This window comes from Vanellus vanellus (genome assembly GCF_965231255.1).
Source record: "Vanellus vanellus genome assembly, chromosome: 9".
Classification (NCBI taxonomy): domain Eukaryota; kingdom Metazoa; phylum Chordata; class Aves; order Charadriiformes; family Charadriidae; genus Vanellus; species Vanellus vanellus.
This window is the reverse complement of record NC_138914.1, coordinates 3,511,324-3,535,878: the sequence shown is the minus strand read 5'-3', so window position 1 is coordinate 3,535,878 and position 24,555 is coordinate 3,511,324. Positions and strand designations below refer to the sequence as shown.

Sequence of the window (24,555 nt, the reverse complement as noted above, 5' to 3'; positions counted from 1 at the left end):
TGCTTTCCTCAGCTGCTACACATAAATAACTCTGATAGCGGGATTTGTAATGCTGCTGTCATGCCTCTGCAAGAAGGCTCTCTTTGTTTAGCGTGTTTCACAGAATGCCACTTTTTTCCCCCTTGCATTTCCTTTTAATTTTTATCAGAGGTAAAAATAATCTGAAAGATGTTTTAAAGTACCTGCTTTAATCGATGCTGCTGACTAACTCACATTGAAATGATTTGCTGAGGAAGTGAAGCTTTCTCCATCCTTGGGAGTCTTTAAATCAATTGGATGACTTCCTAAAAGGTGGTCCTTTAGTTCAACTCGAGGTTAATGGGCTTGATACGCAAATTGTTGGGTAAAGTTCTTTGGGCTTGTGTGATGTAAAGAATCAGATTATATGGTCATACTGGTTTCTTCTGGCCTTCAAATCTGTGAAGTAATAAGTGGGGAGGCTGCCAAACCAAACCCAGGGTGAAGACTCATAATGAAGACTGTGTACTGAGAAACTGGTTTATGTTTAAGTATATAGTGTTACAGTGGATTCTTACTGCTAAAGAAAAATAAATACATTTCCTTTTTTTCCCCAGTGTTTAGAAATGTGTGAAGTGTGTTTACCTCACAAACCTCTGAAGTAGGTTTTGTATATTGCATGTGGTTAAGTATTTCCAAAGGGCTATGAATGCATTAGAAAAGCAAGGGTTGTATATTTGTCACTCAAAACAGCCCTTTTGAATGAGTTACTTCATCTTCTACTCTTCCTAAACTGGGGAAGAGACTTTCTCTCCTTTTGGTGCTGGGAGAAAGAAATCTGAGCTTGGCAGTATGGCAGATTTTCCATAAAGTTCTTTTTTAATGAGCTTTGCATTCCCTGTTTTGAGGTTTCCCATACCTGTCTCCATCACCCAAAACTTGCTTGACCCTATGTGCGTGTGGACCGTGGGCCACTTATGTACGTATGTAAGCATGTGGGAATCTGTTGGAGAGAGAATTCTCAAGCTTTTCTGCAAATCTTTGGATGTTTCAGGCCGCAGATGGATGCAGGCATAACATATGTATCAAACATGCTATGCCCTAATATGCTGCCATGAAGTTTAGTTCAGTTTAATTATTCCTTGAAGAGTCAGTTTGTTTGCCTTGCCCGTTGAAAATACTGCCAAAGTCGTTCATCTCAACAAGAGCAAACATAAGGGACTTGATAAGGCTTTTAATAGAACAGAGGGGAAAAATAATCTACGGGTTACCAAATAAAGACAGACATTAAATGCAAACATCTGTTAGTGCAAACAAAAGCCAGGAAATTCGGCCGGGAGGGGGAGAGACTGAATCTGGATTCATTCCGAAATTACATCGGAGTAGCTGAGAGGAGAATCTTGCCTGAAATTCCCACAGCATTTGTAATTTAGCTACAGTTCCTAGACTTGGACATTTGGGAGTTGGTGGCAGGATGTTTTCACTGACATTCTCTTGGCTGAGGATTTCCCTTCCCAATGTTCTGCTGCAACTCAAGTGTGTTAACTCTGTCGGGTCTCAAGAAGACTCTGTTACCTGATCTAGTGGGGAAGGGGAGGATGGAAGGAACCATTGATTTGCAGCAGAACTGAGTCTGTTTATATCCAGCTAACTTGCATGGAGAGTCTCTTAGCCTCGCTAGCATGCCAGGTAAGAGGAGGACCTGAGCTGCAATCAGCTCTGCATTGGTCTGTTATTACAGGTTTCCCACAAAGCCCTGTGCAGGCGCAAGCTCAGCCCTTACTCTGGGACCTGTCTGCCACTGCTTTGTCTACCTGCATGTGGGTAAATGCATCCTGGAGGGCTTTGGGGCTGTCCGCACAGGGTGACGGAGGTGGATCCTTATTCTCTGCCCTGGCTCCAAGGCAGCCGGCCTGATTCCGTCGGCATCCACTGATGCAGGCACGCCAGCACAGGCTGTTACACAGCTGTGGAGCGCAGGGGAGAGCCTGCTAACCAGAGCTCTGAAGCAGGCGTGGTAAACAGAGCACGCTCTGTGCCACGTCCTTAGCTGGCTAGGAATTAAGGAAGTTAACAGATTAAACACTTAAAAATAACTTTCACTGTAAGTCTTTTAAGCCCCCAACCATTTCGGAACAAAGGGGATAGTGACCCACGGCAGTCAGCTGTGTTTGCAACAGTCAGTGCTGTTTGAGATTCTTTGGCCCCATGATCTTGCTCAGAATAAGCACAGATAACAAGGAAGTCAGAATTGGGATTTTTGGAGCAAAAGGGTGTGAAATAGGATTAGCTGATTCACAGAGGATGCAATGACACTCTGCAGCCTATTTACTGATGAAAGCGAAATCAATAGGACTACTCCGCTGCCAAACTGAGCATAAAAGTCTCTTGAAGAAAATCAATCTTCTTTACAGGCTCATTAATGTAAAGATCAATTCACATTAAACTGTAATTAAACAGAGAGGGCTAATAGGAGAAGGGTAAGTGATCTACTATGTCACAGGCAAAATATATCATGTAAAATTTGAAAACTAAATACATGGAGAATTGGAAACTGGGAGCAGCAGGGAACATGCGAGATCTGCTTGAAAGGACTGGTGAGCTCGGATGCCAATTGAGGCAGTGTGGGCCTCATGAAAAACAGGGTACTCTATAGTATTCCATCTGGATGTTGGGTAAAACACATCAAAGATGGTCGCCAGTAATTTCTGGATCAGGAATAATGCTTCCATTTGAATTGCATGGTTTCTTGGAGAGCTCTTCCTCTGAAGCATTGGGGATTTCACTAAAATTCTGGTTAAATTGGTCACATCGGTACTGTGACTCTTGTTTCTTGCCTGACTTGAGCTTTAGTTTTCGTTGTATGTCATTAGACTTTGTACTGGATTAGAGTTGACTGGTCTTGGAGATCCCTAACATGGCAGAATTGGGACCATAGTATTGATCCTCCTCCTGGAGCTGTTGCCTCATGCTTTCTTAGTGAAGGCTGGGGAAAGCAACTGTTATTTTAGTGCTGTTTGCACTGCTTCACTCGCATCGTCAAATGAGGTTTGCAGAGCTTCTTTCTAAAGACCCATGTGGTCCATTAGATTCTCGGAGCTGCTGTTTTGCTTTCACCCAAGACAAATGTGGCGTGCTATGTTAGCTGAAACAATGCTAGCAGTCACTGTACTCTGCTGATCCGGGTATGATCTAGCAAACACACCTTCATTTCTGCAGGCTCTTCCCAGGAGCTGAGGTGGTGATGTTGAGATGTGACTCCAGTTTGTCTTTGCTTTTCAAGTTAAGATGGTGAAGACTCGACTGAGTATTGGCAGAACTGCAGCTTCTATTCCTGCCTGTGGCAGCCTCTCTGGGTGACCCCTGTTAGAGGAAAGAGCTCAAAACTGCTGCATCTGTGCTGTTTATAGAGCTGAGCTGGTCTCTACGTGAGGTGTGAGCTCACTTCATGTTCCTGACTAGGCCAGAGTATAAACCTCCGTGTAGGCGGTGTTGATAGTTGGGAAGTTTGGGCTTAAATGAAGAATTGAGGTTTGAGCTAACACGATGGTATAGATGTAGCTTTGGAGGCCATTTGTGGCCTGGGATCCTGCTGTGCTAACTGCTGTACAAACAAAACAACTGCCTTGACCCCCCAAGAGAATTAGTCTGCAAGTCATCTTTGCTGGAGTTTAAAAAAGGATGATCTAACAATTAGAAATAAGGAGAATACTCTGTTAATTCCATCTGGATCACAGCAAGTGGTTTTGTACTCATAAGCACAAAATCTAGATGACTCAGAAGCAGCCGTGTGCGGGGTCCGGTTGAAGTCAGCAGGCTCTGCCTGTGTGCAGGACGTGTCTTGGGTGGCTCAGAAAACCACACTGCCTGCCATGCTGCATAATTAGTTGCACGAAGAAAACTTTCTCTGGTGAGTAAGGCAAAGTGGTGTTTGCAGGTGTAGATCCATCGGTGGGAGCAGATTCACCCCCAGCCCCTGCTTGCATCAGTTCTTACGTGCTGTAACGTCTACAGAGACCAATTCTCTAGTGTTTACTTAGGCAGTTCCCCTCAGAGGCTGGAGAAAGAGCTGCTTTCTGAGGATTTGGTCCATGCTACAGGCTGCAGCTTCTATTTTTGAATGTGAATATATTGATGTGGAAAGGTGAACAGAAAAAATGCTGGCAGTCAGGTTGTTCAGTATGCAAGCAACGTACAGGCATAAGATATTTTGAAACCCACCTCTCCTGTTTGTTTTGCTCATAGTTCATAGTAAGGCTCTGGTGCTTAGAGTCTGCTAGTTTTTGAGGCCAAAGACTGCAAGAGCCTTTCCCAGTGGAGGAAATTCTCATTAATCATATGCTCCCAAGCACTAGAAGAGACGCTGTTTTGACTTCTCTTTTGGGCTGCTGGAAGTCTTCTAATCATTTGCATGTCCTCTTCGAGCTTTCAGATATAATGTGAGCACATGGAAGTGGCACAGGATCTGAGGCTATTCCAGGGAAATGAGTAATCTTTTCTTCTAGAAAAGCAACAGCAGTAAAGCACATAGTCCTTGGACTCAACAAAAGAGCATCAGAAAGCAATCTGGGCATGTATAGAGCAGTGTAAAAATTGGCCAGAGGAAGAAGATAGTGAAAGTTGAAGGCAGCTTGTAGACTACCAGTTACCCCTTGAGGCTACTTTATTATCTATTTACTAGTGAGGGTAACTCTTGTGCAGCTGTGGCAGCTTCTTCTGTGCGTAGAGAATTGTTTTGAGCTGGGCTAGGTCTGCTCTGACATCTGTGTGCTGCTTAGCGGGCCATGCTAGATTAATTTTTGTTCTAAAAACAAAGGAGAGGACACAAGCGGTCTTGTGGGACAGGGCACAAGATGAGAAGTTGGAGTACTGGAATAGTATCTTTTTTGTTTGTCCGTACCACATTCATTACACCCCAAGACCAAGTAAATTCTTGTTTTGGGTAGGCCTGCTTCCTCTAAGCTGAAGAGCAGGTATTGCAACAGGGCAGATCTAACTCCTGAATGTAAAGCATCTTTCTGAATGCGTTGTCCGAGGGCAGGTGCGTGTCATGTACAATGCACAAGATGGTTTCCAACTTCTGTGCCTCTGCAGATCAAGCCTAGATTAGTAGTTAGGGTCATTTGCGACCATGATCTTTTGTTAAGGTCAATATGAAAAATAGCCTCATATTTGAGCCTTAGAATAGCCCAAACTTGCTACTATTAATATCTGTGGTAGATTGACTGTCTCATTTAATGGCATATGGCAAATAAAGCACACGTCTACAAAAGCAATTCCTTTGTTAGTCTTCACAGGCTGAGCAGATTTCAAACATAAATAACTTGCTGAGTTGAAAGTTTTTTCAGCATATTGGAGTTTCCTGCCTAAAAACTGCTAGTAATAGCAGTTTAGTTTGCTCAGGGGTGAGTAAAAGCAGAGTTGCGGCTTCAATAAAAGCAAGTTAAATTATTTCTGGGTAGAATTCTCCACCTATTTTTTTCTCTCTGAAAGCTTGGCTGATTCAGTTTTGTAACAAAATTGCACAAAATCAGGAAACTATCAATATGCGTTACTGTTTCTGTGCATTCCTCCTTACTGAGATTGCCTGGTTAGTCCTCATTATCAGTTGTCAGTTTATCTTGATTGTTAGACGAGTGGTGCTTGCTCAGAGCATAAGATAGATCCCTAGCGAGAAGTTAGAACAGGGGTGGGGTTAGAATTGGGATTTTTTTATTTTTTCTTAAAGTATGGAGCCATAAAGCACTTTAAAAATCTCTCCATTTTGTTTACCTTCAAGCGTCCTGGAGGGCTTGAGAACAGGCAGTGTCTTTTAGTTCCTCTGCATAGAACAAGGCTAAAACTGTTTCAGCAGAGGTGTTAAAAAATGAATCCTGCCCATGTGGTTCAAAGCCCAGTGAGTAAAACATCAGTTTTGCCATTTACTTTCTGCTCCATACGATGCTTAAGACTTCCATCATTGCTTCCACTGGCACCATTAGGAATAGTGTGTAATTCAGGGTAAAGAAACACTCGTGTAGACAGTGTTCACTAAAATGCGATCCTGCCACATCTAGGTTGGAAAAGACTAGCAAAAACATCTCTAGAAAGCTCATTTTTAACTGAATAAAAGCTGACGCTGCGCTGGATTTTCTATTATTTAAAACCCGCGTTAAATTCCCTGATTATTTGCAAAGATGAACAATAGAGATCATGTCAAAAGTTATGATCTTATTCCTGCAAAAACAGCCCTGCTGGGTGTATGTGGGATGGGAGATCTGATTGCTGGTTAAGGTAAACAAGAAAGTGATCAGTCGTACCTTTAGATGAAGTGATCACTTAAGACGCCACCCACCCTTCCAAGAGTGTGCATAACTCTTGCTTGTTAACAGGAATTCCACATGAATATTGATTGTGAGTAAGTGGTTGGGTGAGTACATGTTCTGCCTGTCAAACCATTTAATGTTCAATTGCACATCAGGGAAAATAGCAAAGGTAGCTGAAAAATGAAACAGGAATGCAGGGGCATATGAGTAAAAAGACAACTGCTTTAGTGGTCAGCTCTTAGGAGAGAAAAATAAGTTGGGGAGAGGGGAAGAATTAAGAGTTGATGGCAAAAGAAGGAATCTACAAATGGTTCGTTGTTTTTAGACTTAAAATATTTTCTCCTGCCCAATCCTTATACTGCAGATCACACACTGCGTGGAAGCAGTTGCCAAAGAGAGGGGCGATTAACATAAACAGCCAGGGAAAGGGATTGGACTTTCTGTAATTTTTCAGGTGTCCTGGAAAAGGAACACCTTTTGGTGGTCTTATTGAAGACATTTTTTTTTTTCCCCTCCAGATTATGTTCTTGAGACAACTGTCGTCTTTTTCAAAATAAGAGGAACTGAAGAAGTAAATGGTCTTATTAAAGAAGCTCAAATAACTTACTGGCTAAGTGGTGGTAAATGCTTACCACTGATTTTTACAAGATCTGTTCTAAGGAAGCTTGAACAGTTAGTGTTTTACACCAGCCTGACTTAGCACAATAGCAGTTCTACTTCAGAGCTCAAATTTTCTGTTGTCTGGATCTTTTGACACCTTGTTCTGCAGTTTCCTCAAGCCATCCTTCCTACTTGATGTGCTTTATTAATAACAGGGTGCCTGGACTTGTTAAGAAGAGCTGTTCTCTTTGCTAACTTGGCCATCGCTTTTCCACACAGGAGCTATTCCTTCTTGCAGGCTGAACAATCCCAGCGAGCAGAGCTCACACTGAAGTCTGCCCAGAGGCTATCCCTGTTCTGGTGACTTTGCTGACAAGACAGATAAGCCCTTTCAACAGAGCACAAGTGTGTGTCATGTTGGAACAGACTAACCAGCCAGCCTATCTACATCTCTAAAGTGTTAACAGGAGTTTGACTGGCCAGTCAGAAATGTGTTTCTCCAACTGCTGCCTTCTTCAAGGGGCAAGTCTTTTAGCAACTTCTGCCACAAGTTCCATGAGAGTTAGAGAGTTTGGTCTGGAGAGCAGACATATTCAAGTGGGTTGTCCTTTTTTTACCTGCCTTAGCATCAGGGGCACAGAGCTGTTGTGTAGTTAAATCCACCTGTTTCCATTGTGCTCCTGTCAAAGGTGAGAAAAGCCCCTGTGTCACATCATGACTTTCAGGCACAAACAGTGTATGCTATCAAGAAGTCTGCTTGTAATTATGGTTCAGATTAATGTCCCAGCATCATGGGCAGAGTCATTACATTTGGTTTGCACTTAAATTGCTTCTCTGCTTGTGTATTTTCCCCTCCTCACTCCTGCAGAGAGACAAAAGCAAAACAAAGCCACCCACAAAACACATGCACTCACTAGGCTGTGGTGGATCTTCTTTACTTTGATCATTTATTACACAAAGAGAAACTAAAATCAGCATCAGGATTTAAGGATAAAAGTGCCTATATGCCTTGTGATCCAGTGCCCTATTGGTTTTCAAATGAAAATGCTGCCCTTGTTGATTAGAAGCACACAACTTGCCTGCAATGAAAATGAAAAGAGGCTGCTGTCTCTGCTTGGGACTGGGACAGGGTAGCTGCTGCAGCCTCTGCTCTGGGCTAGTTAAATTGGCTTCTGGGCTGGATCTGATTCTTGGTGTCTGTTCCTCCTTGTCACAAACCTGACTCATCTTTGAGGTCAGTGAAAAGGGTGCCGGGGTTAGCAGCCCTGACATGGAGTGGCTCCTTGTGCTGGGTGCTGTGCAAGTGTGGGGCTGTGGAGAGAGCAGGAACTCGTCAGAGCAGCAAACAAGTCGGGGTGAAGCTGCGCTCTTTCTTGGCTTCGAGGACTGGCTTATGCATTTAATTTGTGACAGACAGTTGAGTTTGGCTGGCATGTATCATCAGCAGAAGAAAGCCCTCAAGGTAAAAGTGGAAGAGGAAAAGCCAATGGTGGAGCAAGAGAGTAGCAGACCAAAGGCATAAGATGTAGAACATAGCAACACTGACCTGACTGTCATCTGCCAGCAACTGAATAACCCATTTCAAATACTGATGCAGCCCTTCCTTCAAAGATGCTCTGCTGAGCCTCATGACCCCATTCAGACAGCTGGTGCAGAGCTACATGGTTTCCTGCATTCTTGCATGAAAACTGCCATTTACCTTATGTCTCTCTTCCTTCTATTCCTATAGGACAGTTCTGCTCCTTCTTAGCAGAGTTCAGCACTCAGCAGGGCCTGTCCTCTCCTTTGAAGCCCTTCTTAGTGCTTGCTCCAGACTGAGGTCAGGGACTGTGAGACGATGGATGGTGACAAGCAGTGGTTTGGACTGAGAGCTGGAGAAGGGGGTGAAAAACTAGCACAGCTATGAGTGTTCACAAATGGGCTCTTTCAAAACCAGCATTGATTATGCTCAGTGACTTAGAGGTGCTGTCCCTCCCTCGTGCCAGGGAACTGGCCAAACTGCAGTACAAGTTGGGCAGCCCCTGCTGAAGATCCATGGCCCTAACCCTAACAGGTGCATCATTCCACTGAAGAATGCGCAGAATGACTCTGAAGATAATTGCTGAGATGTTTTGAGGTAGAGCTGCACGCAGGGAGGCAAGGTTGTGCTCTGGTATTGAGTTCATAAAAGTTCAGGAAAGCTCCTTACAGAGAGTCTGTGACAGACAGTGAAAGATGCTTTACACGGCCCTTTTAATGGATATGTGCCTTTTGTGAATACATCATTTAAAAAAACTTTGTGGAGTACGATCTTCATGAAACATCCAGTGTAACCAGAAGAGAGCAGAAACTCTGGTCCTCTTGGAACCACCCTGTTGCTGATTGGGGGACTGTACCCATAACAGAGACTGTCTTGTCTTCAGGAATCTTAATGTGCTTTGATGTCATAACAGGTTGTGCAATCTGCTAAGGAGATAAGACAGCCTCTGTTTTAAACATAACTCGCTTCTGATGCTGCCTGCCCCACACATTTTACTCTGCTAATGGGATTGAATGCCGAAGGGTTAGGAAGTTGCATATTGCAAAAAATATTGAAAATCACATGGTGGCAAGTCAAAGTCTATTGAGAATAAATACAGATCAAAGTGAGGGAGAGAGCGTTTAAAAATTACATCACTTACCTCAATGGATCGAACGCACAGCGTAAGGACATCTAACAAGTCAGAAAGTTTACATAAACGTTGCTAGTGCAGAAATATCCTGAGAGAATATGTATCTCGATGTGGCGGGTTTGGTTACATTAGAAGAAAGACTTTCCTTTGTGCGTTTCATACTGAACCCAACAAAAGCCCTTAATGAATGATCATCAAATCCAGGCCCTTGGTTATGTCCAGCTGCCTCAAAAGCCAGTTTCTAAAGAGCATGCTTGATGTCTGCCTAATTCTTATCCATATGGCTGCCTCATGAAAGAGCTACAAGAGCGTGCGTGGCAGGAGGACAGCATCTGCCCATATTCAGGTACCCAGGGCCCACGGATGCTCTGAGGCCATGCTTGGCCTGCACCAGGGTCAATGGTTGCACTCCATCAGTGTGAAAGGGAGATGAGTTTTGTCCTGTGAGTGGCCACAGAGTAGCCCGTAATAGATAGTGAAAACATAGCTCTTGAGTCACACTGGTCTCACATGGATAGTCCTCTTGACTGCAGTGGAACTATTTGCATGAGTAATAGCTTGCTTGTGGGAATAAGGAGTTTGTAACCCAGCCCTTGCAGTGTCGCTGACTTGACTTGCAGGTGGCTGCTGCTCCCAGGTCCAAAGGGATGGATGAGCAAATCCCATCTCCCAGACTGCTTTCTGATGCCAAATGTCCATGACCTGGGACAGAAATGCAGTCACACATGAAAGGTTGCATTTCTTTTTCTCCCCTTAAAAGAAGAGAGGCACTTTTTCTTGAATCTCCTGTGTCCCAGCCTACTTACAGCTATGGGTAGTTTGCTTATCCATCTTAACCCACCAACACAAGGCAAGAGCATAACCTGATGAATGAAAGCCCTCTGAAATATTTTGGTTTTGAAGCTGATGCACTGCAGATGGGAGTAATGTCTTTAGACTTTCTGCTATAATTTGATATAGGTGGACTAGCTCTGTCAGCTTGTTCACACTTTACACTTACGTATGACAGTTTTAAATGAAAACAGTGTAACATGGTCACAGATTTTGTTTGCTGCGTCTTAGAAAGGCTTTTTTCTGAAGGAGTACCAGGGAGAGGAAAGATGATCACATGCAGACTCAGGCAGAGCATTTAAACCTTTAAAGAAAAGGTAGGATACCTGTAAAAATTACACAAGGGGTTTTGGTGCTTTTTTTTTGTTTGGATGAGGTTTTTTTTGGTGGGTGTGTGTGTTTTGGGGTTGTGGGTTGTGTTTTTTTTTTTTGTGGCTGACCCTAAAATGCAATGACTGCTTGGTCTACCACCGCTCTGCGCTTGTGTGTGCAACCAGCACCTGAACAAACAGAGCTGTATCTGTGGCAGCCTGGGAATCCGCCAGGATTCCTCAGGGAAGGAGTGATTCAGAGCATCTGAGAAAAGTGGGGGCTGCCTCCATGCATCCTTGCTTCCTGCCCCGACAATAACCCATGCAGCCTTACTCTGAAAGGACAGCGAGGCTGTTCCCGTAAGCAAATACAGCACATGTAGTGTTGGATGAAAATGCATATTGTAATGGTACAAAATCTTGAGGCTCGTGGATTATCCTGGCAAGGCTGACATGACAGCTCAAAGTGTCATACAGCTAGTGGCGCCTTCCCAGAGCAGTTGGGAAGTACGAGGGCTTATACATTTGGGGCAGCTCAGGCTTTCAGGGACAGCCTCGTGCACAGGGATGGCATGCCACAGATTTCCAGCATGTCACCTGGACATTCGCTTCCATCTTCTGCTGCAGAGATAGCTTCACTGCTCTAAAGCAGATCTTTCACAAGTTCTAGTACAGCAGAGGAATCTTTCCAGAATAAGTCTTTGGAGGCAAAAAAAGATGTACAAGTAACATGTTAAAATCATGCAAGTTGTGCCTTGATAAACTTTACAAACTTTGATTCAAAGCTCGTGTCCAGGTCTTGATGACATTGACCTCTTTCCTTCTTTCTGTAGGTTAATAAGAAGCACTTGGGACAGATCTTCACTTCTTGATTGTAGTAACATGACCAAAACAAACAGAAACATTTATGTTGCTGCTACTGTAAACACAAACACATCTTCCACCTTATTGTTTCCCCTTCATCCTTGTCAGGAAAATTGCTCAGACACAGCATTCCACTCTGAAACCATGATTTTTTTTGTGTGTGTGTGTAGCGAGTGATGGGCTAAAATCAGGTGGCAGATCATCTAAGCTGAGAGTGTAGGAATCTATGCCTCGAATCGTCTCTAATGCATCTAGGAGGATCAATACTAAATCTCCATCTTCTCTGAATTGAGAAGGTGGAGGAGGAGGAGGGCAGGTAGTTCCAGGCATCGGTTAGTCACAGTGTATGCGATCCCTCTCCTGTTACGGTGCCTTTGATCTCGCTTTCTTTGCAGAGCCCGTCTCTGACACCAAACCTTGCCTGTCCTTCAGTAGCAAACCCTATAACTCTTTCTGGCTCTAGTATTTGGTTTCTTCAATACTTTCCCAGTATGGAAATATTAACCAAACCCTGAACTTTTTAATCTCTCTGTTTCTAGTCTCGTGATCTCCCTCATATGCTAATTTTAAAAATGTGCCCACTTATTAATAGAACCCTACCCGAGGTGCGGAGCCGCTCTTTTGAAGCTTGATTTTATTTTTGATGCTTATAACAGGTGTTGGTTTAATAGGTTTGCTGTATTACGGCAGGCTGCTTTTTTTTTCCCCTTTCCTTTTTGCGAGCCCAGCCAGCTCTGTAAGCTGACACGACATGAAGGCCAAGCATGTGACTTCTCCCTGCCTTTAGCCTCGCTTCACACCAAACATTTGGGCAGCAGGCTCCCAGCAGCCAAGGCAGCCTTAATTCAAGCTTTGTCTAAACCAGGAGGTTTTGTGCTGATTGTATTTGAATTGGTCCAACCAAAGCCCCTCACACATTGCCATCTGAGGGTCTGCTTGCTTTGATTTTCCGCTGTCAGCTCTCTAATGGGCAGCTGCTGAGGGGAAGTGAACGTGGCTCGAACAACAAAAGAGTGTGTTTGTGCTGCTCTCTGCATCAATTTCACACAAGTAGTTTGAAGCTCCGGTCTGAATTAAACTGATTAGTGTTCTCCAAAAGACAGGCTTGCTGCAAAGGGGAAGGTGAATTCTTCTCCTATTAGGTCCAGTGGAAAATGTTTCACAGCCTGTTTACCAAATAAATATTCAGAAAGAGGCTTCGAATGAGGAAACCCACCGGGATTAAAGTGTAACTTTACCTCTAAAATACAAGCTGAGATTCCTGGAAACGCTGCAAGCTTTTGACTTTGTGCCACCTGTTGTTTTCCTGCCCCCCCCGCCTTCGGCTCCCTCCCGACTTAGAGCAAACCCAAACATGCTTTGGCTTCGCTGGAACACTTTCTTGTTTTTCTGTCTCGCAGCAGCCCGGAGGAGCGCAGAGAGAGCGCGTTCACTTCCTGATGTGGTCCTCACGGGCTTGGTTCAGCAAAGAGCTGCCTGAGGTTAATCCAAAATCTCCTGTAACGCTGAGGGGTCTGTTCAAGAGCGGTGCAAAGCGCAAGGGCTGAGAGGCTGCGGTACCTCGGGGTGGTGCCCGGGGGTGCGGGTGGGTTAAGCGGCGGTGGCTGGAGGGCAGCTTCCCTTGCTCTCTGCTCTTCGCTTGCAGCTGTAGCTGGTGCTGACCTGAGGGTGAAGCAGTTTCTGAACAAGTGCCATGTGTAAGCAGCTCGCAGTCTAAAAGTAATCCGTTACTGACTTCGAGTTACCTTAGTTTGGCACTAAGATGCTGCGGTTCTGCATTAGCAGCAAATGGGGTGTCTCCGGGAATGAGGTTGGGTATGAGCTGGGAAGTTCAACTGTTTTAGCCAGATCCTCCCATATTCATGAGCAAACCCAAATGGACTTGGATGAGCTCCTTAGTTCCTATGATTTTTTTTTTTTTTTTTTTTTTTTTCTTCACTTGAGCTGCTTTCATTCCAAATTCTTAGTCCTCAGTGAAGGCAGTCCTGTATCATCCTACTGGGGGAGTATGTTCCCATACAGATGGGCAAACCAGAGGTAGAGAGGGGTTAAGAAACTTGCCCAAGGCAGATGAGTCAGTGCCAGGGCTGGGAATAGAAACTAAGAAACTTGGCTCTCACTCCAGGCTCTAATTGCTCAATCTCACATTGAAGCCCTGTCATCATATACTCTTGAGGTAACACTGGCTGAAGTGAGACAGGGAAAGCTGTTTCCAGGCTGTGATATCTAAGGAATGGGGAGAGGAAAAGACACCTGGAGGCAAATTGGTTGTGGAAGCATTGATAATTTGTGCTTTAAAGCCTGGTTTCAGCAATTGGTACTAAAATCCGATCTGTCACCTTTGAAGCTAAGGAAGTGTAAACTAAGGAGCTAGTTGGGAAAAATCCAGCCCTTTTCCAGTCACTGCTAAAGGGGAGAGGCGAAGTCATAACGTCACTGGTCTTTTTTTTTCTGCAAAACACTGCAATGATACTGGGAACAAAGGCAGACGAGCTGAAAGGATCCAAGTAATAACAGGAAGGGTTAAATCCCATTTCAGCTCTTACTGAAAAATGAAAAATAAAATGTAATCAAGCTAGTAAAAGGTTTGGACGATGTTGCATTCATATCACATGCTGTGTATAGGAAAAGTCAGCCGGGCTGGTTTTGTTTGAAGTGCAGTGCTTTGAGAGGGTGCAGGGCTTTGCAGCAAACTGTCTGACATTCCCCAGCTGGGACTGGCCGGGGATGGTGTTTGGAGCTGAGAGTTACATTTGGAGTCAGCCCATGTTTGAAGGAGACAGAGAGAGGGAGAGAAAGGAGCCTGTTTTTTTCCTGTGTGAAATAGCGCATCCATCTAATCTGCCAGCTGTAGCACATGAAAAGCAAGACGCAAATGGACAGAAGTCACCTGGAAACTGCGAACATGGCTCAAACAAAATAGTTCTTTCCTGTCCTTTTCTTCCCTTCTTAAAATCTGTCATCTGGGACGGGTTGGGAGATCTGGCAGGCGGGCAGATTGGATATACATTGAGCAACTAAAGCACAGAAATATTAATACTCAAAAAAAAACCCCCAACATTGGCTTCTGAAGAGCATTTCATGTCCAAACTTACTCTGTGCTCTCACTCCCTTGAAGACTTAGCTGCCCTGCGCAGGAATTGTCAGGTAATTTATAGATTCTTCACGTTCATTTGTACAAGCCTTCATTTCCTGTTAATTTACAGCCAGATTCATCTGAGCCATCACAGCCTAGATGAGATCAGAGTTGAACTCACAGCTCCCGCTTCAAGAGAGCTACAGAAAATATGCCTGGGGTTTGCTTTCACTTATGTCTGCGTTGAGGTACTTTCCTGAATCAGGGTCACACACACATTTAATGGACTGTCTTATTTTGAGGAGGAAAAAAGATTGAAATTTTTGGAACTTGCTGATTCTAATAATCAAGTCCTTGCAAAAGAAACTAGTCCTTGGGGAAAAGAAATCCCCCTCGCCCATGTGTTCAATTTATGGAGGTCACAAAATTCTGAGTGTAGCGAGTTTTCCTGTATATTAGTCACACTGTTAGCATAAATTCACTGGAGCTCTGTTCCACTATGGGCCATGGATGTGAAAATTCAGTCTTTATTCCTAGCTGTAAATGAATATTGGTTGCTTGGATAGTAGCCATATCATTGCCTTTTATACAGTTTGTAGTTGCAGAGACCTGTGTACCTGTAACCCATGGAATAACCAGTTCGGTAACATAGGTTAATGACTTTCCTTTGATTTTCCTGATGCCTTTTTGCACCACATTAGCAGTGCATTGCTATAGTGGCATAGAATTTGTCCTTAATGATTTGTGAGTCTGCATTGAATTAATTAAGTAGTGTTTAAACTCTTTAGTCAAAGCAGCATTTCTGCGAATGTTTCCCCAGTGTAAGCAAGAATCATGTGCTGGCTGTTTAAAGGGTGTCTCCAGAAGGCAAATTGTTCTGGGGATGCAGTTTTTACCCTCTTCCTGTTACAGACACCAGCAAATGTGGTGGTGAAACGATCTGGTTTTAATAACAGGGAGGGTAAAGGAGCAGATCACGGTGCAGCGAGCAGGTCCCTTGCTATGTGCTATTGGTGTTTGCTTTTGAGGGGAGAGGTTTGTTTTGAAAGGGGCTTGTCTGAACCCCTGGGAGAGCTTGAAATGGAGGTGAAGCTGGAGAAGACTGGCTCCCAGACAGCCATCAGCTTCAGTGCCTGGAAGGCTGTGGTCATCTCACCCGTCAGTTTTTTGTTTCAAAGAGCTGATGCTTTGCCAGGAGAGCTGGGACGTCCTGGTTTGCATTCAAGAGTGCTTTCACTGGCTGCTGTCTCCTCTTCTGGTCGCTCAGTGGGTAGCCGGCCGGATTAAGGCACAGTACTTGTCTGAACCCTCTCTGCTATCTCTTATTATTCAGCAAGTTCTCAAGTGTCTGGTGAGCGTCTCGGTTTGGAGTGCCTCATTCGCAGCCTTGCCAGTAATATCAGTGACTGGTCTAAATTCACATCAGGCATGTGCTCTACTTCTTGTGACTAATGCGCAATGTATTTTTTTTAATTGGTTACTGTTCTCTCTACTGATTCAGGCCAGAAAGGAGTCAGAGGAAAGAACTCAGGGGATTTTTAGTTAGACCTTGTTGAGTACAGATGAAGTCTAGAGGTATTTAACTGTTTGATGGCTGTGGAAACTCTGAGGGTAGTTTGTAGTACCTTCTCTAAAGAAAAACATTAGATTGAGTCCTTTAGGCTGGTTCTGGTAAGGTAGCGAACGCAGGTGACCATTATAGGCTCTGGTCCTGCAGTCAGTGCTTGGGGAGAGCACTTGCACTCCACAGTTGTCCTAATTGCACAGTGGGACAAAAGAGACAAAAGATGCAGAAATGTTTTCAAGCCCTCTTACAGTATTTCTGTGCATTACAAATCATTGTAATGTAGTCCAAAGCTGAGAATTTTCAGACGAGTCCTTAGGAATTAAGGAAACAGTGTTTTGTAACTTTTGCTGAGATTGTATTTACTTGTCCGTTTCCTGCTCTGAAAATCCCATGCTCTATGTAAAACATCGGCAGTTTGCTTAAACCATTGATCAGAAGTCCTTGATTGCGGGATTAAAATCCAGCCCTGCAGTCCTTGCATGTAACGAATCTGCTCTGGAAGTGCAAGTTTGCAGGAGACTGAGCCCAAATTACTGGAAGAAAAACTGATGAATGGAGTCAATAGTTCCGTAGAAGGGAAAAGTCTTGTACCACACCAGAAAAAGTGTCTGGAAGCTTGCAAATATCTGTGAACTCGACTTTCTAACCATAGGAACAGCATGGGGATTAGGGAATATCTCTCTGGTGTGGGTTTCTCCTCGAACAGCTGTTGAAGAAGCACTGTAAGTCTGAGTGTGTGAACTCAGGGGCCAGCCTGTGGGCCTGCTGTGGCCTCAGATATTCTTTCTGTTTTTTTTAAGCGAACTAAATTGTCTCCGTTTCTCCTCTGACTGTTTCAGGCATCACAACAGGATCCGCAGCATTGAAGCAAGTCAACTGAAGCCCTATGTTACCCTGGAAACGTTGGACCTGAGTTTCAATGACATCACGGAAATCCGAAACGGCTGCTTTCCGCAGGGACTTCATATAAAGGAGCTGTGAGTTTTTCTTGTTGGGAACAGCTTTTGTTGAGTTACCACAGCAGAGAAAAGGGCCTCAAACCTTCTTTAAAAAAAGGAGAGTGAATGGACATACAAGGTATGGGGTTATTTGTCAGGATTTTAAGTGCAAAGAATGCACTTAAATTAGAATGCGGCACGTTGTCCCTACTGTCGGGTTATTTTTTGAGCTCTGTCTTTTTGGTTTCTGATGTTTCTGTAAAGAATGCAGATTATTAATTGTGTTGCGTGAGAATGTTGCAACAGAGAAGAGGTATCATGCATCCTTCAGGTCTGAGTGTCTTTACAGCTGGAAACCCAGAAGCCAGAAAAATTGTCTGTGTCTCTTCCCCACTGAGAAGTATATATGCTGTTCCCCAGATCAGCCCGTGTGCATCTGGAAGAGGGGAAGGGGAGTGACTATTTCATCATTAAAATGGCTATTGAATGTTAAGAACAGAAATCGCTCTGGTTATTTGAAAAAAAAAAAAAAAAAAAACCAACAAAAAACAAACAAACAAACAAAAAAACCAAACAAAAAAAACAGGGGTTAAGCAGAGTAACTGCCTCCCAATAGAGATTTTTGCCTACTCAGGGAAACATAAAATAATCTGTGTTTTCAGTACCTTTGAAGAGACGCAGACAGATAATCTTGCATTAAAGTTTGCACCAAAGTTTCTGCCCCTGGTTGTAAGAGGATATAAGAGAGTGGTGTTATGACTGATGTTTGGCTGTTATCCTGTAAAAACAGCCTCTGTGGCTAAGACTAGGGTCCAGGTAAGAAAGAGCCCTGGGACAGATGCTGAAGGGAAAATGGGGAATGAATAGAATCATCCTGAACTGGAATATTCTCCAGTTTCTGGATTCCACTCACAATTGCCTTGCTGAAGTAGGAGGGTCTGAAGAAGCTCTTGGGGAGTGTGCAGCACTTCTCCATGTTCATCACGTGGCTCTGGGAAAGGCACTGTGCTCTTTGTGGAGCCAGAAATCCCACTGATTTGAAGGCACCTCTGTAATTTCACCAGCCTGTCTGGAGACCAAGCAAATGCTGATAAAAGGAGATTTCTGACAGAACTGTTCATTTTTCTGCTGTGATTTATTGCAGCTACCTGGGGAGCAACAGAATCAGCACCCTGGAGCCTGGTGCTTTTGATAGTCTGTCACGGTCCCTGCTAACACTTCGTCTGAGTAAAAACAGGATCACTCAGCTTCCTGTCAAGGCATTCAGGCTACCCAGGCTAACGCAACTGTGAGTACAAATGTGCACTTTAATTAAGCTCAGCCACACTTTATGGAGACAAAACATCCCTGAGGATAAACACACTAAATGTCACCCTTTCTCACCTGCTATCTATAAAACTTAGAATACGCTATACAGTAGTTCTCTGCCAGCACCTAGTAAAACATGTTGGGAGAGGGTCCTTTTTGTCTTGTAGCTATTGGCTTTTCGGGCCATTCTTTTGATAAGGTGGGAAGGGAGGGATGCTGCAGCAGACACCAGCGTCTTGTGCACTTGACAGTGTAAGACAAATCCATTCCCTTAAAAGCTGCTGGTGTCTGTAGCACAAGGGAGGTTTGGAAGATGTTTCTGTTGCAAGTGACAGAGTTCAGCTACCATGGTAGTTTTTCAAGACCACACAGGTATCTTTGTGTGGCCATAAAAAAGTAATGACGGAAGGTTGTTAAACGGTGTGGTGATACTTGGACAGAGAAAATAGCACTCTAGATGAGTTAACACACACATCGTTGTTGTCCTGCCTGCGGTCCATATGGCAGGAGTTGCATGGGGATGCATAGACATCTGCAGCTATAAATATGCTTTATGTGTAAAATAGTAGCACTAATGATTTAGCTTTTCCTTTCTCCTGCTGTTGGAGAAATGGGCCCAGCCTGAGGCCTGTTGCAGTCTTTCCATCAAATTTGATAGGTAAAAGGTCAACCTCTGCCTGTTAACATAAAATCTACAAAAGGTGTTGGAGCTTACACCTCTGACAACCTCTTGATTGAGAGACAAATCCTTAAACCAAGATGTGTCTAAGGAATGGGTGTACATTTGTGCTTGCGTATATGCAGGAGGATTTATAGCCAATTTGGGATTGAATAGTGTGACACAATAGCATACGCATCTTAAAGGTCTGTTGCCTCTCAGCTGGAAGTTACTGTCCATTGACTGAGAGTTTGTAATCCACTGCGTCTGCATCATGTGCAAAACTAATAAGAATGAGGGTCAACTCGATCTGTTTAGTGAACACAGTTTTCACTGGAAGTTGGAGTAAATTGCTACTCTTAAAGACAGTCTCACAGCTGGTTGTTTAACCCTATAGATAAACACGATTTGTTGTAGAATTTGTATACAGTTCTTCTGGCAAAGCGTAGTTTGCTGATAGCCTAGGAAGTGCAGTAAGGCCAGAGTCTTCAGGCCTTCAAACTTTTTAATTGCTTACTTGACTTTAATTACACTCAACTTGCGTGCAAGTTCAACACTGTTTTTTTAGGCAGTTAAAAAGTAAGCTTAAGGTTTCTATGGCTTCCTTATCTTTTCCAAATTAAGTTCTTGATTTTTTTAACCTCCACCATTTCCTTCAACATAAACACTGTGGAGGGAACTACCCTTAGGTTAGTCTTGTAGGTGTAGAAAGGTTCAGAAAGAAATCCATTTTAGAAGCTCTATCTTCAGCTTTAGTGCATTGTGTCAATGAAGTTTTCCACTGACTTTATGGAACTGGGTTTTTACCTGGTACGTCTGGGTCTAGCAATCCATAAGACTGTTTGATATGGGTTGGTAAAGTTTGCTGTGATGATATTCATATTGCTATTCAGAAAAAACGTCTTCCCAAAATTTAGGATTCCCTCCCTACCCGGGAGGGGAGTGGCAGGGGGTGGGAGGAAGAAATTTAATGAACCAAGTTGGAGATACACAAAACACTAAGACTGCCTTGTTATTGGAAACAACTTGTTTCACTCTTTATTAGTTTCTTATAATAGGAAAAAATGTGAAATATGCCAGGGGAACTGCCAGGGAAACCTTTCCTTTCAAACTTAGCCGTAAAATTTCCTTGTGGGGTCACATTTCTTATGGCACCTGCTTGTTTCAGAGTACATTTTTACTGGGCGATTGCAAGTCTTGTAAAAACAATGGTTTGTAAGGGAAATAATGCTGGTGTTTAACTGTGTTGGTTCAAATAGTGTCTCTGCTTGAGAAAAGATGACATGTGAAAATCGATGAAAAGGATAAAGGGCTTAAAAGAAATACAGAGAGAGGAGGGATGAAGAGGAATTGCTGCACTGTCTCTGTTATTTCTCTATAGTGAAAATCTGTCCCAGAGTGAGTTTATTTAAGCGATCACACCCAGCTGACTTCCCTGGCTAGCTCTGGGATTGAAAGTTTCCGGTGAGCTTCAGCTCTCTCCTGGGAACCGTTGACAGAGGAGTTGTTGGCATTGCTGTCCCCATTGTATGCTGCACAGATGATTTCGTGAGAAAGGACTGGGATTTAATAAACTTGTATGGCTTTGGTGATTTTAGGGAGCTGAACCGGAATCGCATCCGCCTGATTGAAGGTCTGACATTCCAGGGACTGGACAGCTTGGAAGTCCTGAAACTCCAGCGCAACAACATAAGCAAATTGACTGATGGGGCTTTCTGGGGTCTAGCCAAGATGCAAGTTCTGTAAGTTGGAGAGATGGGTTCTTTTCCCTTAAAAGCCTAGACTTCACCTGCTGTCACGTTCTTCTCCGCATTTTAGTGAGGACTCCCATCAGAGACTGTGGGCACCTGTGCCAGTCCTCATGCTTCTTTCTATTTCCAGCATGCACAGAGCTCTGCCATGCTACAGCAGCTTCCGTTCAGTTGACCCACAGTTTACTGAAGCTCATTGCTTTACCAGGTGTTCAATAAAAAAAGTCCTGTTTTTCAAGCTGTGGCAGTATTTCTTTTGAAAGTTTGATTTAAACATTCAGTAAGATCTCAATTGCTCTTTAAATCAAAGCTCATCTCACTTCTGCGAATTTGTTTTGACCGATACATGGAAATTCTGTATTGTAGACCTGATTATTCTACCTCTTACTCTACCTAGAAACTAAGCTGGCCTATCTCAGTGATGTGTTCTTTCCACACAAGAGAATGAATTGAATAGGTATTGCAGATAAATGCTTGAAACTTCCTTGGCTTTCAAGTGTGTTTGCAAGGTCACAAGTGATCAGGGCAGCATGTTTCTGGACGCTGCTGTTGCACAACTGAAACTCTGCAAATATAAACTTGAATGTGATGCTTTAAGCCCAGTTTACTTGTAAGTGGAGCATATCTCTGCACTCTCAGCTCATTCTGGTCATTTCCTTTATGTTGTGCTTGAATTTCTATCCGTCACCTGCCCAAGAAATCCCCACACATTCATGTATCCACATGGATATGTAGAAAGGTGTGTAAGAATGGCTAAAATCCCAGTCCTTGTTGGAAATTCTTCAGCTTTTAACCAGTGCTGATTATCTGTCAATTCCTTCTCGTTTTTCTCCACAGCCATCTTGAGTATAACAGCCTGACAGAAGTAAACAGTGGCTCTCTCTATGGCCTTTCATCTCTGCACCAGCTTCACCTCAGTAACAACTCCATATCCCGCATCAACCCCGATGGCTGGAGCTTCTGTCAGAAGCTGCATGAGCTGTAAGTTGGTTTCTGTTTGGTTGGTTGTGCAGGGTTTGATGCTAATGTAATGTTGGCAGGAAAGGAAGGATTTTTCCCAATCCGATGACGTACAGCTCCTGCTTTATCAACCTGTAGAAATGCAGGAATTGCAGCTTCTTAAGTGATGCCCTTTTTATTTATGATGTTGTGACCTTCAGAGCACCTGATTAAAATAACCAGAAACAGACTAGAACCCACTAAAAGTATACAGTGCTGAAAGACCTGGAGAGTTTGTGATCTGTGGCTTGCCAATGCTTTTTAGCTGGCTAGTAACAAGACGTGTACAGCTTGCTGTATAACAACTGTGCAGCTTGAAGGAAGTTTTGCTTTATCCTCTGCATTTACAAAGAACAGTCATATTTTTAACCAGCAGAGATTTGGCCCTTTAAAGGCAATTCTCCCTGTTTCTGCTGGTTACACTTTACCCTTCCTGTAGGACTCAGTTGTTTAAAAGTAAATACATTGACTTTGCTCTCCTGAGATTTCCAGCTGCGAATACAGTCTCTCTGATAAAGGAAAGAAATCTTTGCTGCTGAGGACAGCCCCATAAGGATGTCTTTTCGGCCTGTGGCACTGCTTAATGCCTTTCTGAAGAGACACACGTGGATGCTTGCAGTATTTACAGAAGTAGCTGTCCTCCCTTCGGTGGGACTGTGGAAAGATTAACTTTTTTCTTTGGAGAACTTGACACATGTAGTTAGCAGAACTGTAATTCATTCTGCTTGGTGCTCAGAAATCTCCTGTTAAACATTGTTAGGGATTCTCTTATCCACCAAAACCAGTACAGTAAGGCAGCTTCTCACTTTCAGAGGCTTTGCTCTGGACTCAGACTAAAGGTTGGTATCTGCTTACCCAACTGTGAGTCCCAGTCTTTTGGAATGTGGATTCAGAGATAGGTGGACATGACACATGTCATTCCTTTAAGTTTAGAATGTAGAATTAATGTATTAGCCCAGCGACCAGCTGTGATCTTCTGTTGAACCCAATACTCATTCAGATGTGGATTATTTTGTGGGGACACAAGGAAATACTTTATTTTTGGTTTTAGTTAAATACATATGTGATTGGTTAATTATGTCATTTTTCAGATTGGTGAGAAACTGCCTGTGTGTCCTTTGCTTGGTACAGTGCTGTAGACAGCTACAGTTCTTTCACTTGCAGTCCCTCAAGTGATATTTTACTAGATTAAGGCAATGTCAATGGAGAAATGTTCAAGACAACAGATGAGAATCAGCACCGTGCTCTGCCTGTAGTCTGCTTAAATCTGAAGCATCAAGAAAGGGGAGTCTGCCTTCCTAGGGTGCTCACAGGTGGACCCCTGGAATAGCTAAATTCATATCACTACAGCGTTAGCAGCACAGCTCTGGGAGCTTTCTGCTCTCAGGGAGCCAATAACCGGTGCTGTGTTGAAGCTTTATTTCGGCGTGCATTCAGCTGGGGTGGGTAAGCCCCATCTGCATCTTGCAGAGCTAATGTCAGAACTCTTTCAGGGAAGACCTATGCTTGTCTTTCCTACCTGACGCTGACTTTGCAAACCCTCAAGGTTTAGATGGGAGGTTGCACTTCACGCTGAGTCCTTTATTTGTCAGGTATGGATTAGGATCTCTTGTCAACAGGTAGTGCTTGTGGTGAGCTGTTCTGGCATAGAGGCCATCCTCTTCAGTAACTGCAGAAACCCAGTGCAGGATTCACTTGCTCTGGTGTAGAATAGGGTAGATTTGGAAAATGTCTAGTGGTATAAGGTGGTAGGAGCCACTGGGGCATGCTTGGCCTGACAAACAGGATTGTGCTGGAGTGTGAGGCCAGAGAAGACATTAACTGAGATTCGAAGGGCGATTATGTGGGTGTTAGCACACATCTCTGCAAAATATTACAAGCTCTTGCAGGTGTTGCCTTTAGGGTAAGGCTGCTTCAGGGAGCCGTCAGATACTCCTAACTGAAACTCCCACAGCCAAAGAGCATTTGTAGGAGAGGTCTGCTCTGAAATTGAAGGGTGAGGAAAGAAAGCACTAGATACATCTAGACTGCCTCTGTGCACTTCTTTGAATGTGCATGTTTCATTCCTTATTAAAAGATCTTTGGTCAACTCCCCTATTGCTAAATCTAGTGGATTTCATTTATCAGAAAACACTGTCTCTGGTTGCACAGGGAATGAATCTCAAAATCCTTAACCCAAGAAAGGCGGTGCCCAGACCCGTACTTATCTGTGCTAAGGAAGGAGGTGGTCATCTGAAGGATGAGTTATCTTTCCTTCAGTTGTTGGGATAATATGTGACCCCAGGGCTCTGGTCTGATGTAAAAGCTAAAAAGGAAGGAGAGCTCTTGCCTTGTTATGGGCATGAGAAAGGGCTGTGATTGTATTCACCGATCAGGTGCTAGGTTGTCATCATCATAATGGAAAAACCCACAGTGGGAGCATAGAAGGTAAATGGTGACTTGGCTCCTGGGTCTTTCCTTTCACTTTTTACTTATGGTTTGGTCAGTGGGAATGAAATGTGTTAGATGTACCTGGTCCAGAACTGGCTGGCAGCAGGAGCCCCAGCTGCAGAACAGGTTTCTGCTTAACCCCTTTATGTATCACTTTTGGCATGCTCCTCTGTGTGTTGCTCTCCCATTTCCTCACCCTGCCAAAAGGGCTGTGGAGCCAAACATTTCCACTTGTTTGTTCTAGTGGTTTCTCACTGGTAGAGAAATGAGAAGATAGGGGAGGCAGCAGAGACATCCTGACTTCTCTC

General features: G+C 43.7%; 1 protein-coding gene across 1 annotated transcript in view; it reads left to right on the top strand.

Moving 5' to 3' along the window:
* LRIG1 (leucine rich repeats and immunoglobulin like domains 1) overlaps positions 1-24,555 on the top strand; it is a gene marked incomplete at its 5' end in the record, with an annotated part of 92,568 nt that overhangs the window by 44,233 nt on the left and 23,780 nt on the right. Inside the window, 4 exons of the mRNA XM_082487876.1 lie at positions 17,003-17,140; positions 18,246-18,389; positions 20,666-20,809; positions 21,656-21,799. Coding sequence (XP_082344002.1) covers positions 17,003-17,140; positions 18,246-18,389; positions 20,666-20,809; positions 21,656-21,799 — 570 coding nt within the window. The remainder of the gene's footprint in view (positions 1-17,002; positions 17,141-18,245; positions 18,390-20,665; positions 20,810-21,655; positions 21,800-24,555) is intronic.